Source organism: Cavia porcellus, unplaced genomic scaffold, assembly GCF_034190915.1.
Source record: "Cavia porcellus strain 051 isolate PalLab524CR breed Dunkin Hartley unplaced genomic scaffold, mCavPor4.1 scaffold_7, whole genome shotgun sequence".
NCBI lineage: Eukaryota > Metazoa > Chordata > Mammalia > Rodentia > Caviidae > Cavia > Cavia porcellus.
Window position 1 is genome coordinate 79,493,365 of NW_026947490.1, and position 14,379 is coordinate 79,507,743.

At 37.5% G+C, this 14,379-nt stretch overlaps 1 protein-coding gene across 2 annotated transcripts in view; it reads left to right on the top strand.

Annotated features, from left to right (window-relative positions):
• Lama4 (laminin subunit alpha 4) overlaps positions 1-14,379 on the top strand; it is a 130,993-nt gene that overhangs the window by 88,629 nt on the left and 27,985 nt on the right. For both annotated transcript variants that reach the window (XM_005002216.3, XM_063253885.1), the window contains exons 17-25: positions 606-785; positions 3,729-3,868; positions 5,909-6,082; positions 6,488-6,633; positions 7,261-7,423; positions 8,273-8,406; positions 8,810-8,981; positions 11,530-11,661; positions 13,231-13,373. In XM_005002216.3, coding sequence (XP_005002273.2) covers positions 606-785; positions 3,729-3,868; positions 5,909-6,082; positions 6,488-6,633; positions 7,261-7,423; positions 8,273-8,406; positions 8,810-8,981; positions 11,530-11,661; positions 13,231-13,373 — 1,384 coding nt within the window. The remainder of the gene's footprint in view (positions 1-605; positions 786-3,728; positions 3,869-5,908; positions 6,083-6,487; positions 6,634-7,260; positions 7,424-8,272; positions 8,407-8,809; positions 8,982-11,529; positions 11,662-13,230; positions 13,374-14,379) is intronic.

Genomic DNA, 14,379 nt, shown 5'->3' on the forward strand with positions numbered 1-14,379 from the left:
AGTAGCAGGTGACCCTCACAGAAAAATTAAGTGTAGGTAAGAAAAAAGAGAGAGGAAAACTCACCTACAATCTCACCACCCAGGCAAAATTTATTGTAAACTTGTACGGTTTCGTTTTAAATGTGTAATAATTTTAAACAAAATAGGATTGTACTGCTGAAATTTATTTTCCTTTGAAACTTATTTTTCTTATGTAAAAGTAATTTTCTTATTATGAAATGTAGCATTGTTTTTACAGCAAGCATCATAAATATTTCTTTATAATAGATCATTTTTATGATGAATAAATTCAAATCTCATATCCGTTTTCTTTGGCTTTCTTACCAGATTCCTAACCAGAGGAAATACTATCAAACTTTTTAAAATTCATCTCTGAACTTGAAAATATTTTAAGTGGACTCCTTTGTTTAAATGTGACCATAGTCTTTCAAACTTATTAGTACCATTTTAAAAATACCGTAATTAACATATATTTAAAGATCTCAGTTTTCCTTAACACCCCAAAATTAGAAGTCTGCTTCATCCCAGTGATGAAATGGATGCTAATGTTCTCCAGTAAATGCCCCCCTGTCTGCAAAGCGAATGTCCTTGTGCTCTGTCTAAAGGTGACGTGCGACAGCGCCTGGGTCAGTCTAAGATGATCGTCGAGCAAGCTAACAAGACCACAGTGGAAGTCCAAAAGGTCACTGCCCCCATGGCTAACAATCTCACCAACTGGTCACAGAATCTTCAAAACTTTGACTCTTCTGTTTATAACACTGCAGTGGATTCTGCTAGAGATGCAGGTATTGCTTACTAACTGTTTAATAATCCCTTTCCCATTGCTGGGACAAAATGCCACCTGACACCCAGACTGAATGGAAGAAAGTTAGTCGGGCCCACGGTTTCAGAGGGTTCAGTCCATGGTTAGCTAGCTCCAAGACAAAAACAGCGTGGAATAAGAGCATGGCAGAGGAAGTCTACCCACCACACGGCAGCCAGGAAGCAGAGAAAGAAGGGAAGAATCAAGAAGTGAGATACACACTCTAAGTGCCCAACTCCAGTGACACACCTCTTCCAACCAGGCTGCATTTCCAACAGCACACTCAGCTGTCCACTTACGAATGGATCGCTCCACTGCTGAGCGTACCACTCTCTTTATCCAGTCACTTCAAAAAGCCTCACTTCTGAACACATGGGATTTTGAGGGGCCTTTTCTAGATCTCAACCATAACAGCAGCTTAATGATTAAGATCCACTTGATAAAGTGGCCATTAAACTCCACATGATTTTTGACAACAAGCAGTTTATTCCATTTGACTTTTAGATTGTAATACTACAGAAGTTAATGTAGAAAAACTTTACTCAGTTCCTCTATCTGTATACCTATATATGTATACATATGAAATGTACATATTTCCCATAAATAAATAGTAGGTAGCAATAGTAGATTAGTAAGGAACTATAATTTTTTTCTATGTGAAATATTGACAGCAATTGTTATTGTTAGTGTAAGATTAACCCATTAGGAAAAGATAAATTAAATGTTAGAGTGAATAACCTTAACCGACTACAGTTTTGTCTTTAGAGAAATGCTTACTAAATGACATTGCTTTTCCCAAATAGCATTGCTTTATTCTTAGCAGAGAAAAGTTGGTTATTTCCAGCAAACACTGAGTATGGCCAAATATAATGGTTTTCCAGTAAGAATAATAGGTTGGCTAATTTGAATGCACAATTTGATAGTAATGAAAATGAATAATTTAATTACTCATAGGTATTCAATCATAGAAAACCTGAGAAATTTCCTTTTTTTCCATTCTCACATTTCTGTTGTCTCCTCATCATCCATTCAGTATCCATCAATATCCCGACAAATCACAACTAGAACAGTAGTCATCTCCAACATCCATTCTGCAAAATGTATTTAGACTATAATCATTCACTTGTATCGAAAATAAAAAAATTATGATCCAAATATGATCTGTCAGTAGCAATTTCATTACAACTACTCACTGCCATAACAGCAAAATAACTCTTCAGTTCTTCATTCAGCATGTATTTATGAGTTGTGCCATGTAACCCCTTGCTTAATTGCTTTGAAATTTTTGTCTTTAAAATATTTATCCTCATGATATTTAGCATGTACAGTTATTGAAGCATTGCCTTGAGAATATTTATTGTCTGTATTAAATGTATTTATCTCCTCTTTCTATCAGTCTTGTCAAGTGACTCCAGTAACCATCCAGAATTACCACTAAATAAAATTGTTTCCAGCTACTGTGTTTTCCTCAAACAGCATTTTGTAATTTAAGTCGAAGTGATTTAAAGAGCATTTCATAATGTAAGAGACTTTAGAACAGCTCTAACAGAAGATGGATCCTTTTACTGAGAGAATCGAGGGCAAGAGGATAGCCTGTGTTACATACATTTCCATAATCAATATGTAGTATAATGCTTTCAATACACTTTAATATCTTTAAAATGGTCACTGTGGTCAATGAGCCAAACTTTTTTATACAATTTTATACTCTTGTATAAATACAAGAGTATTTATCTTGTTTCCTAAGCATAAGAAAAGATATTTCCTGACGCACATCTACATTTCTCCTTGATTTTGGCTGAAGTAAGAGGCTTGCTCTCGCCCAGGGGCTAATATTCAGTGACCCTGGTTCCATCTTTAAGTCAGAGAGTACTCCCCAAATAGTCTGTGGTCCAGTGGCTCTCAGACAGTAGAGTGCATTAGGCTCCCCTGAAGGACTTGTTAAATGCAGATAGCTCCACCCTACTCCCAGAAGTCTACTAGGTTTAGAATGACCAACAATTTGCATTTCCAAAAGATCTCAGGGAAGCTGATGCTTCTCGACTGAGGACCATGCTTACAGAACTACTGTTTAGTCAATGGGATTTTGAAAAAATAGTTAAGTCGTCTCTGTTTTGGGTTTCTCTCATCAAGCCATATGCTTATGGCCTGTGCTCTCTGCTTTGTGTACATTATGCTTTCTAAAGGATTTATAAAGTAAAGAAAAAAAATCTACACTAAAGGCAGATCCAGGCCTGTGGGGAGCACAGTGATATTAGGCTGGATCAAGGGGAAAGCATGCCATGCCTGAGGCATTTCCTTTTTTGCTATCCTTCAATTTCTCCTCAACACCCAGAGCTTGCTTTATTCTTCAGAAAGCAATCGAAGGGTTAAAAAATAATTTGTTCAAGTCCCAGCATGATGTGAATGTAGCCCTGACCTGCGTTTGTGTGGGTCCAGGATCCCAGCGGCCCACCCTCATGCTGGCATGGTGGCCACTCTTCTGGGGGCCTCCTGCTTTCCTCCACATAGCTGTGCCTGTGCTGGGACAGGTCCAGCGGGAGTGTGACGTATGTGGGTTTGTCCTAGAAGACAACTGTGTCACTTGCTTTCACCCAGCAAAATTCCTTTACACCAGGTACAGAAAGCCAAGCAGGACTTGTACTATGTGATTAAAATAATATCCGCCTGATTGTCTTTGACTCTGCCCTATAGAGATGTACGTTGTAAGTGAGCATGGTTCACATTCAATTTATAAATCAATGTATCCTATCAATTCACCAAGTTGAAATGGATTATGCTCTGGGCTTTAGTATTAATTTTATGGAATTAAAATATCTTCTTATAGTTCTGCTAGAGGCGATGGTACGTTTGCTGTCTCTCTCGATTCCTGCAGTATCATTAGTATTGAGACATTTACTCAAGAGCTTAATTTTTGTTATTGCAGTAAGGAACCTGACCGAAGTTGTCCCCCAGCTCCTGGATCAACTCCGCACTGTGGAACAGAAGCGGCCTGCGAGCAACGTTTCTGCCAGCATTCAGAGGATCCGCGAGCTCATTGCTCAGACCAGGAGCGTTGCCAGCAAGGTAACCGAAGAAAGGAGTCAGCAGTCAGAGTATGGAAACGCAGAGGTGAAGCTGAGCCCCTACTTCCCAGGCAGGATCCAAGGCCTGGAACTTTCTATACTGTATTGTGCAAGTCGGGCGTACTCAGCCTCAATGGCTTATTAGAATGACACAAGGAGCTGTGAAGCATAAGCCAATTCCTGGCCATAATCTCAGAGTGACGTGTCAGGCTCCCTAGAAGAAAGGCTCTCTGCCTATATTAAGGAAGGAAGGAAGAAGAGAGAAAAGAAAAGAGCACTCCTAAACTATTCTAATATGTGGTCAGGATTAATAAGCCCAAAATTAACCTAGTCAACAAAGATAATGTAACAAACGAAGTCAAGTAAAGCCCCAGTTAAAAAATTGAACTCAATTCAATATTATTATTATTCACTATTTTAGCACCAGTGTTAGTACAGTTACAGTATGGAATAGTCTTGCTCATCAGTGCTGCCTCTCCAAGAAATTCCCTGGGGCAGCATAGATTATGTGAAGCTTTAATTGACCCCTCAGCAGGCTTAACTGAGGAATCAGCTACAGTACTTGCTAAGTTAAAGAAACTCAAGCCAAGTCTCCATTCTGAGGTACTTTTACAGAAGCAACCTAGCAACAAGCTAACTAGAGCCAGGGTTGCTAGGGACACATCCTGACCTAACGATTAACATTTTCAGTGTAGCATAGAAGGGTTTGTTCTTGAACCTTGTTTTTTATTTATTACCATGCTCCTTTTTTACACCTAAATTATATGACTTTATTTTCTCAATCAAGCATCAGCTTGAACTGATTACTGACCGTAACCACTGACAAAAAGAAGAGTAACAAGCCAGTTATTTTATAATGAAGATTATTCTTAATCAACATACCCAGCTCTTAAATGATACGTACTAAATGGTCCTATGACCCAAATTACTTTATTTGAATATCACAGTCTGTATTTCCAAAATGATTTTTTAAAGGCTCATTAAGAAATGGATTTTAAAAGTTAAGATGTTGAGAATGCTTTCTTATAATACTATTAACATGGAGTATAGCTTTGAGATCTTAATTCCCTAAAGTCATTTTTCTGAGAAGAGTCTGGGCCTTACCCTTAGGTGCTCGCCCAGATCTCCAAAGGGTGATATTTCCATTCTCAGATGCACAGTTTTACAATAAGACAGCAATCCCCCTATGGCCTGATTGTTTGTTAAGATGTACTGATCTCTACTTGACTGACAGTTATACTCTAGGCACTTATGAAAGAATCCTGAGATAACTGACATCAGCCAGTCCATGATGTAAATACATCTAGTAATTCAGGAAGACTTGTACCAATAACATGAACGTACAAAATCCATCCCTGCCCTCTAAAAATCCCCCCATGCATCCCATCAGCTCAGCATATTGTATTGAGCCTCTTAGACATGTGCTGAAACTGTGCTTTGTTTCAGTGCCTCTTTGAGAATCATTACCAGAAACATTTTAAAAGAACTTATCATTACAATTATTATAATGATAGATCCGGGAACCTAAAGGATTGCATAATTATCATCTTATTTCATTCTCACAACAAATTCATTGTCTTCGTTTTAAGAGAAGGAGACTGAAAGCTAAGAGACGTGCTCATGGTTGCTAAGTGGGAGGGCCAGTTTTCAGGACTGCAGAGCTGTGTCCAGGTCCTCCTCTCTGTACAAACGCGGTCAAAGCTGTTGCCCACACTCACCTCTCTTTTTATAATGACCATAGGGAGAAAAGTCTAGCTCTAGTAATTTCTAGGTTTAGTTACAGTTCTCCCAAATAATTTATTCTCACATAACTCTTAGGGACCTTATAATTCTGTCTGACCGATTGTTCCTTCAGATTGTTTAGGCTATTCAGCCAACATGCACAGTGGAATCCACAGTCAGAAAATACAATGCAGGGGCAAGGAGAGCTCAGAGGCCCCTATTAGGGATGAGGAGGAAGGGGTGAGATTATTGGAAAATTCAGGAAGGCAATCTGATCTTTTCTGCAAGTATTTTCAAAGGAACAATTCTGTAACTCCAGATCCAAGTCTCCATGATGTTTGATGGCCAGTCAGCTGTAGACGTGCATCCCAAAACCAGTATGGATGACCTAAAGGCATTTACGTCCCTGAGTCTGTACATGAAGCCTCCTGCGAAGCAGTCGGAACTGGGGGGAACAGCAGATCAGTTCATCCTGTACCTTGGAAGCAAAAATGTAAGAGCTTGGGTTTCAAGGAGGGGATCATATTAAAAAGAAAAGCCGCTTTGTCTCTTACCTAAAACAAAGATGCTTAGGCAAGCAATCAAAGTACCCATTGTGGTAATTCAGAAGATAAAAGTCCTTTTTAATGGAATGATTAAAGTAGTGATTTAAGGACAAGTGATTCTCCACATGGATTATTTCCAGAATAAGAAGGGCTGTTGGGGGAAAGACTGACACAGCCCCTGAGAGGCTGGAAAGGCACAGTTGATGCCCAGGGTAGCAGGAAACTTGGGTAATCATTCAGGTCAGAACTGTTCGGGCACCAACTCTTTGACTGTTGATTGTGCTTTAAAGAAATGAAAAATAGACAACACTTATTTATATGAATTTTTTTAAAGTAACTTCTTGCTATTTCAGGCCAAAAAAGAGTATATGGGTCTGGCCATAAAGAATGATAATCTGGTATATGTATATAACTTGGGAACTAAGGATGTGGAGATTCCACTTGACTCCAAGCCTGTCAGCTCCTGGCCTGCGTATTTCAGCATTGTCAAGATTGAAAGGTGAGGGGCTGGGGGTTTAGCTCAGTGGTATAAGCACCTGCTTGGTAAATGCGAGCTCATGAGTTTGATCCTAGCACTGGGAAAAAAAAAAAGATTGAAAGGTAAAATGGATCTGCAATCCACAACTTACAGAAACACAGTGAGTTCATTCACACACACTGTTTTCCTGTGGGTATTATAAATAGCACTGCCTTCCTTTATCCTTCTGTTGTTTGCTATATTTGTTGTTACTGGGAATCGAACTCAAGACCTCATGCTCACCAGGCAGGTACTGAGCTATTGAGCTATAGATCGGGCCTTCTGCCTTTATTCTTGCTCCTTTTTCTTCCATGATTCTTATATTCTTTCCCAAACACCTTTAGAAAAGATTAGAAAAAAATGACCATCATTTCTAAATTGTATTGTGATGATTACATCTTTTTACATGACCAACCCATAAGTTAATTCCACAAAGGAACATCTTTCTTCCTCTTCCTCTTGACAGTTAATAGTAGATAATTATTAATTTAATGCAGCAAAGCCACATGACCAATTTGGTGATGAAGGAGCATTCACATTTTGATGTTAAATATGTATTTTTCTACAAATTACAATACTAATTAAAAATGAAAATCATTTTCTCCATAGGGTGGGGAAACACGGAAAGGTGTTTTTGACGGTCCCCAGTCTAAGTAGCACAGCAGAGGAAAAGTTCATTAAAAAGGGGGAATTTGCAGGCGATGACTCCTTGCTGGATCTGGACCCCAAGGACACAGTGTTTTATGTTGGTGGAGTGCCTTCGAACTTCAAGGTGAGCTATCTAGACATGCATTGATTTATTACAAATCTACACAAATCCATAACCGTATAATAATTTGGAAGAACCTTGACATCATTTCAGGAGTTCAGCTCAGTGGATAATAGAATTCTGCACAAGGATCTATGTATGTGAGTCTGGTGTGTAAATCGAGCCTCATGTTTTCACAGTGTCAGATGTTTTCAAGCTCTAATGCCTGAAAATCAGTTCATTTTATTCTGCTATGTGAAGGGTAATTGATAGCACCCCACCTGTGTGGTAGTGACTGTCCCTTGTGGTGTCACTGCAGTTTGGATTCAGTCTTCAGCTTTAAACACGGCAGAGTCAAAAACTTAGCTGTCCCTAATAAGGCAGGCATGAGGTAAAGCATTGGGGATGAGGGAGCGTAGGACCTCGGGGTGACCAGGACACTGGTGAAGGGTGGACAAAGCAAGGGCCCAAGAAGACTGCAAGTCCTCCAAAGTTTCCATTCTAGGACTATCACTAGTTGTGGGCACATTACAGACCCTGTCTGGGAAATATTTTTCTTTGTTTTGTATAAAGAAAACAGGAAAACCTACTTTGCAAAGCTGGTGTGAAAATGGATTTGTGGCATCTTATTCACTGTCCAATGTGTTTGATACACATAGTTTATATTCAAATTCAACCTCTGCTACCACATCTACAACTGACAAGTGTTTATATATCCAGGTACAGCTGCTAGTCTGAATGATTTGACACAGACGAGACATAAACTTCAGCCTTGTATCAATGCACAGGACCCCTTGATGTTCATTTCGCTGTCCTGTGGTGTCTGGTGCAAAAGGATTATGGACAGGTGACTTATTTTTTCTGTTGTCACAGCTTCCAGCCAGCTTAAACCTGCCTGGCTACGTCGGCTGCCTGGAGCTGGCCACTCTGAACAGCGATGTGATCAGCCTGTACAACTTTAAGCACATCTACAATATGGATCCCTTGAAGTCAGTGCCCTGCGCCAGGTAAGAGACACACAGGACACTCAAGACTTGGTTAGACAAGGGCATCTGAGAGGACACAGCTAACGCGATACCCTGATTCACAAAACAAGACTTCAGCTTTTCTTTACCATGGATGGGGCACGCACAGCACTAAACATGTTACCTTGTTTGAAGTTTGACTTTCAGTTCCAGAGACTGGGGTTTCCCTGTACATTTCGGTTGTCTTAGTACTTAGAGTAGAGAAGAAATTCCATTAAAAGCAAAGGATTTTGTTTACTTACAAATATTTTATTTCTTCCATGTAGACAAGAAGACTCAAATGTTGTGCGATGCACTTATAATGAGTCTAAAAGAGTCTAAAAAGCATCACCTGGAAAGCATAACAGAGTCCGTCGTGTTCACAGCTCCTGTGTTTCCGTTGCAGGGACAAACTGGCCTTCACTCAGAGCCGGGCCGCCAGTTACTTCTTTGATGGCTCCAGCTATGCCGTGGTGAGGGACATCACGCGGAGAGGGAAATTTGGCCAGGTGACTCGCTTTGACATAGAAGTCCGAACACCAGCTGACAATGGCCTCGTGCTCCTGATGGTCAATGGGGTAAGTGAAAATGCCATCCTCGTCCCCTTTATTTCCTTTGCTCTCTGTTATTCACATTTCCAGGAACCTTCTCAGCTGAGTGTGCTGTGCACTGAAACTGAATTTCTATTTTAGAAAGCAAGCGTTTTTTTCTTGTAGAGAAGTTATGACAGCAGTAAATAAAGAGCCCTGTAATTCATCTCCTCTCACCATATTTTTAGACATTTAATAGCCCTTCATAAACTAAGAAAACTGAGAAAAATCAGTACCAAATCCAGTGCACAGTGTGTCTGCAGAAATGTCACCCCAGTCTCCTTTTTAAAGCGTGTGTCCCAATCAGTCAAAAACCTTCCTGGCTTCATATGTATGTAGAGAGATAGGTAATTAGATAAATACATAGATTGATACAAATGTACAGATATAAGTAATTTATCAGACATTCAAAAGTAATACTTGTAAAACAAAATTTATAAAGATAAAATATTCAAAATAAAAATAAAATATTAACTTTATTAATATACAGAAACATGTTAGCTTTTGCTAAAGATGATTTTAATAGCAATAGTAATGAGAATAGTACACTTAGATAGTACATATTTTTAAAAATCTCATTAAACATTTTGTGATACAGTGATTCAAAAATTTTGTCCTAATTTCACTTTTATTTCAACACTAAGTTTAATTGGGTATCATAACTGGGTAGATAGCTCACAAAAATATAATGTAAGACAGTATCATAGCTGTGTCTACTAAGTTATATACAGTTTGTCAAACCCATGCATCAGTTGGCAAAAGTGATCTTTGAAATTTGATTGGTATATTTTCTTTTTCCTCGTGTCACTTTATGCAAGCTAATTGGGTATGGTATCATCCTGTGAACATTAATAAAAGAGTTCAAAGCTATTGAAGACCTTCATCTGAAGCATTTTTAAGCAGATTGGAGATATCTTCCCATGAAATTTTAGTAGTGCATATATGAGAATTTTATACATAGCACATATTGTTTTGTGAATAAAATCACTTAACAAAAATATTCCCAGTCATCTCTTTTAAAAAAACACCTCTCTACAGTACACCTTTCATTAAAAAATAAAGCAGAGAAAATGTGTGCTCTGCCATCAAACTGAATTTGTAGTTTAGAAAAAATACGGTTTTTCATCCTTACCTTGATATGACAGATCATGTGTTTATTTTTTCAAATAACTAGATTTAATACCACTGAAAGACTTCTGTTATTACAATTAAAGTAAATTTATAATTTATTAACAAAAAATATAACCATCTTTAAATTTGACATGATTTTTAGTGATTTGCAGAAAGTAAAAAGCAAACCTTTACATATCAGAAAATGTTTTCACCTCATTCTCCATCTCAATTGGAAATGATTTTGTAGATAGTTAAGTCATGTCAGCCAGAAATTCACATAACTAGACACAGATAAACTGTGACAAATTAAAATAGATTAAAAGTAAGAATTGGACAAGGGGTCACCTTGAACCCTCAAATTTTGAGAACGTCTAAAAAAGGAATTTTAAAATCAGTAATGTACATATTAAATATCAAGCATTAGTTTCATTCTGCATTTTCAATTTTTAAAATAGATATTAATATGAATCAAAGTTGAAATGATTTCTTCCTAGTCTCCAGTGGATTGTTTTCTACACTTCCAGGAATATACAAGCTGCACTCAGGAAATCACTTGACATAGAATGAAGACTTTTTCATAATACAAATTTTTCAAATTCATTGCATTTTTGTCTGTAAACATCTGAAATACACAAATCAGGCCAGTAAATTACTTGAGCAACATATAATTATTTTGGTTTTCAAATATCATGTGGCCCAAGTGCATAATAACTTCATATTTGTTTAATAAATACAGTGACTCAGATAGTACAGAAAAGACATTCTTTAATAAAGAAGTGATCTACCGTGGTCCATATTTGTTCATAATTTAGGGAACATTATTTTCATCATACCTTAAAATTATTTTTCAGTATTACCAATTTGCATCTTAAAATGAAGATAACTGCGTCTTTTGGCAATTTTCAAAAGTGCGTAAAATTTTCAAAACTGCCTAAAGACAAAGCAATAAAACAAACATGGTGTATTGTAATGTTTTGAAAAATTTTCAAAGGCCCATAAGGTAGACTTGTAACTTCATCCATCAATTTATAAAGTAGAATAAAAACCAAAGACCGTAGGTGTTGAAAATTGTATGTAAGTAAACCCTGATTTCACTGTTTTGCCAGACTTTCTCGGGATTCACTTGATACACTTGGAATTCCACATTTGGAAGTCTCAGAGGGGCCCTTTGGTTCTTTTCTCTACTTCTGTTATAAATATCACAGCAGATTTGTGCCTAACATTTTAGTACGTTAGCATAAAAAATAACTTCCAATCTGAAAGTAGCGATTAATTTTACTTTACAATAAGAATTTCAGGAGACTTTCCTAAGTCTTCAAATAATTTCAATGAAAGAAATAGAAGGTTATTCCTCAAATTAAGCTAAATAGAGCTCTACTTTCATAATAGCAGCTACTATGTTATGGCTTCTTTCTCTCTACAGAGCACATTTTTCAGCCTGGAAATGCGCAGTGGTTACCTGCATGTGTTCTATGACTTTGGATTCAGCAATGGCCCAGTGCATCTTGAAGACACACTGAAGAAAGCTCAAATTAATGATGCAAAGTATCATGAGGTACGATTGTGGTAGTCTGGGAAGCTTGAGATTTGTACTTAGATCTATGAATTTAAATAAGGGTCAAATGAGAGAGGAGAATAATTAAAATGAATCCTTTTGTTTCTAAAGAGCAACTGAAAGATTCTCTCCTACTCAACCCTAGGAAAATGTTTGCTTATAAAAGGATGGATGATTTTGCCCTACTGACATTTCTGATAAAAAAAAAAATTCACCGGACAATTCCTCATAATTACTTAATTGGCGAAAGACTATTGTAATATCTTGTTTACAATAACACTTACAGAAGAACCCATATATTTTGAACATGTTAGAATGTAAACACAAATCCATTTATTCACTTATTCTTTGAAACACTCTAAATGGAAAGGAGTAGACATAGATAAACACAGAATTTCCTTTAAGCCAGTTTAAAATATTAGTATTCTTTATGAAGAGAATACTCAAAGGATACTTCTTAGTCCTGCTGAAAGTATAGCTCATCTATTTTCACTAATAGTTACTTTGCATACACAATTTAAAGAAATACAAAAGGTTCAACATCTTTTAAGTTAAGCCAAAATGCAGGAAACAGAAAGCTGTATTTCCTTTTTAGCTCGGATTCCATGGCCTTCATGAGTATGAATTACAGGAAAGGCAGATTTTAACTATTTCTCAGACTAGCAGATGTGTTTTAAGTTACCTACCATGTCGCCCAAACATAGTACCCGATAACTTGCAAGCCAGAGTCCAGAAGGAACCTGCTAACAATCCAGTAGTGGTTGCCAGGGTTTAGAGGTTAGGAGAAAAGAAGAGTTGGTGTTCAGCGGGTATAAAATTTTAATTATGCTAGAGGAATAAGTCCTAGAGATTTCCTGAACAGCGTAACGCTACAGTTAACAGTAGTTCAAATTTGTTGCTGAGGTTGTAGCTCAGTGGTAAAACATTTGCCTTGCATGTGTGAGACCCTCGGTTGGATCTCCAGCACCTCAAATACTTGTTAAGAGTGGATCTCATATTAAACGTGCCTAACACGTACACACATAGTGTGACGTACACAAGGAAACTTTGGGAAGTGTTCATATTTCCCTTACCTTGATTGTGGTGATGGTGGGTATTTGTTTACACCCAAACCTTATGTATGCTAAATATGTACCGGGTTTTGTATATTAATTATACCTCAAGCTGTTTTAAAGGAAGAAGAAAAAGGCACCTGCTATGGCTTTTCTCAGATCCACTTGGGAGAAAATAATGGATCTCAGGGCATTCTTGAGTCTGTTTCCTCTCCAAGTAGACATCTTTCCCTGGAAAATGCAAACTTCTGTTTGTAAAAACAAGAGTTTTCATGTCTGGGAATAAGAAAGGAAAATTAACCACTTTGGGGAAAAAAATGGACAAGGAGATGGAAAATCAGAATAATTTTTAAAAAGTGTTTTATTGGTACCAAGAATCACGACCTCACATTTGTCGTGCAGGCACTGCACCATTGAGCTATATCCTCAGCCCCTGAATAATTAAAACATGTAGAAGAGTTCAGAAAGCTATCTGCTAAGTAGATGATCAAGACTTACTATCTATCATTTCTCCTAGATCTCAATCATTTACCACAATGACAAGAAAATGATTTTGGTAGTTGACAGACGACATGTTAAGAGCACGGATAATGAAAAGATGAAAATACCTTTTACAGATATATATATTGGAGGAGCACCCCCAGAAATATTGCAATCCAGGTGAGATGTTTTAATGGAATGAGAGTTCCCAGGGATGTACTGTTGTGTATTCAACAGCCAGCAGAGACTTTGTGTCAGGTTGAAGTGGCCTCATTTGCCTTTGGGGTGCAGGTGTATAGACGCAGACACCCCAGGTCCTCTGCAGCCAGTCTCATGGCCTCCTTACGCTAGCATTTCCTAGAGGTAATTCCCAGTTTTCTCTCATTATTGTTTTCCTCTTAGAACACACTCTACTTTGATACTTCTCTTCAGTTAGAGAAAGACTAAATATATACTGCATGAAGACAAAACTGCGTGGAGTCCCTTTGCTTTGCTTTTAGTGTTATCTTGAACTAATTTTGAAGTTCCACAAGCATCTGAAGGTATACAGATGTTTAGGTTTATCCAGGTAGTTGTGGATTATGCATGATGAAATACTGTCTTTCTGCATTCAAAACTGCAGCCGTCTTTTTATAATCAGTTCATAGAAGCAGAGACCCTTTAAACACAGAGGCAGAGTTAAATAGCACGTCTTCTGCTATATCAGAAACCCAAAATATAAACAAATAAATAAAGTAAAAGAGAGATGATAACCATCCTAGAAGGCAGATTCTTTGCGGTGGGGGAGGGATCAGCGAAGGATAAAGACAAAGAGGGTTAAAGGAATTGAAATAATTAAGATTAGTTATCCTACATAGCAATTCCTCATCATTATTCTGTATTACAAGTATTTAATAATTAATTAAAGTCATAAACAAATTGAGAAGCAACTTTAAGCTAATCTAGTACAATGGTATTCATTAGCATAGTCTGGAGAGCTCTTATAAATACCATTATCTGTATAATTGTTCCGGAGTAAGGTCTCAACATAAAAATATAAATAAATAAAAGACTCCCCAAGTAGAGAATTTGTCCAAACAGGCTTAAAATTGATGGTAGAGTGCTATCTTCAGCCACTACAAAATACCCCTCTCCACTATCCCTCACACTTTGTTGAATAACTTTAATGATGTAGATATGATTGCCT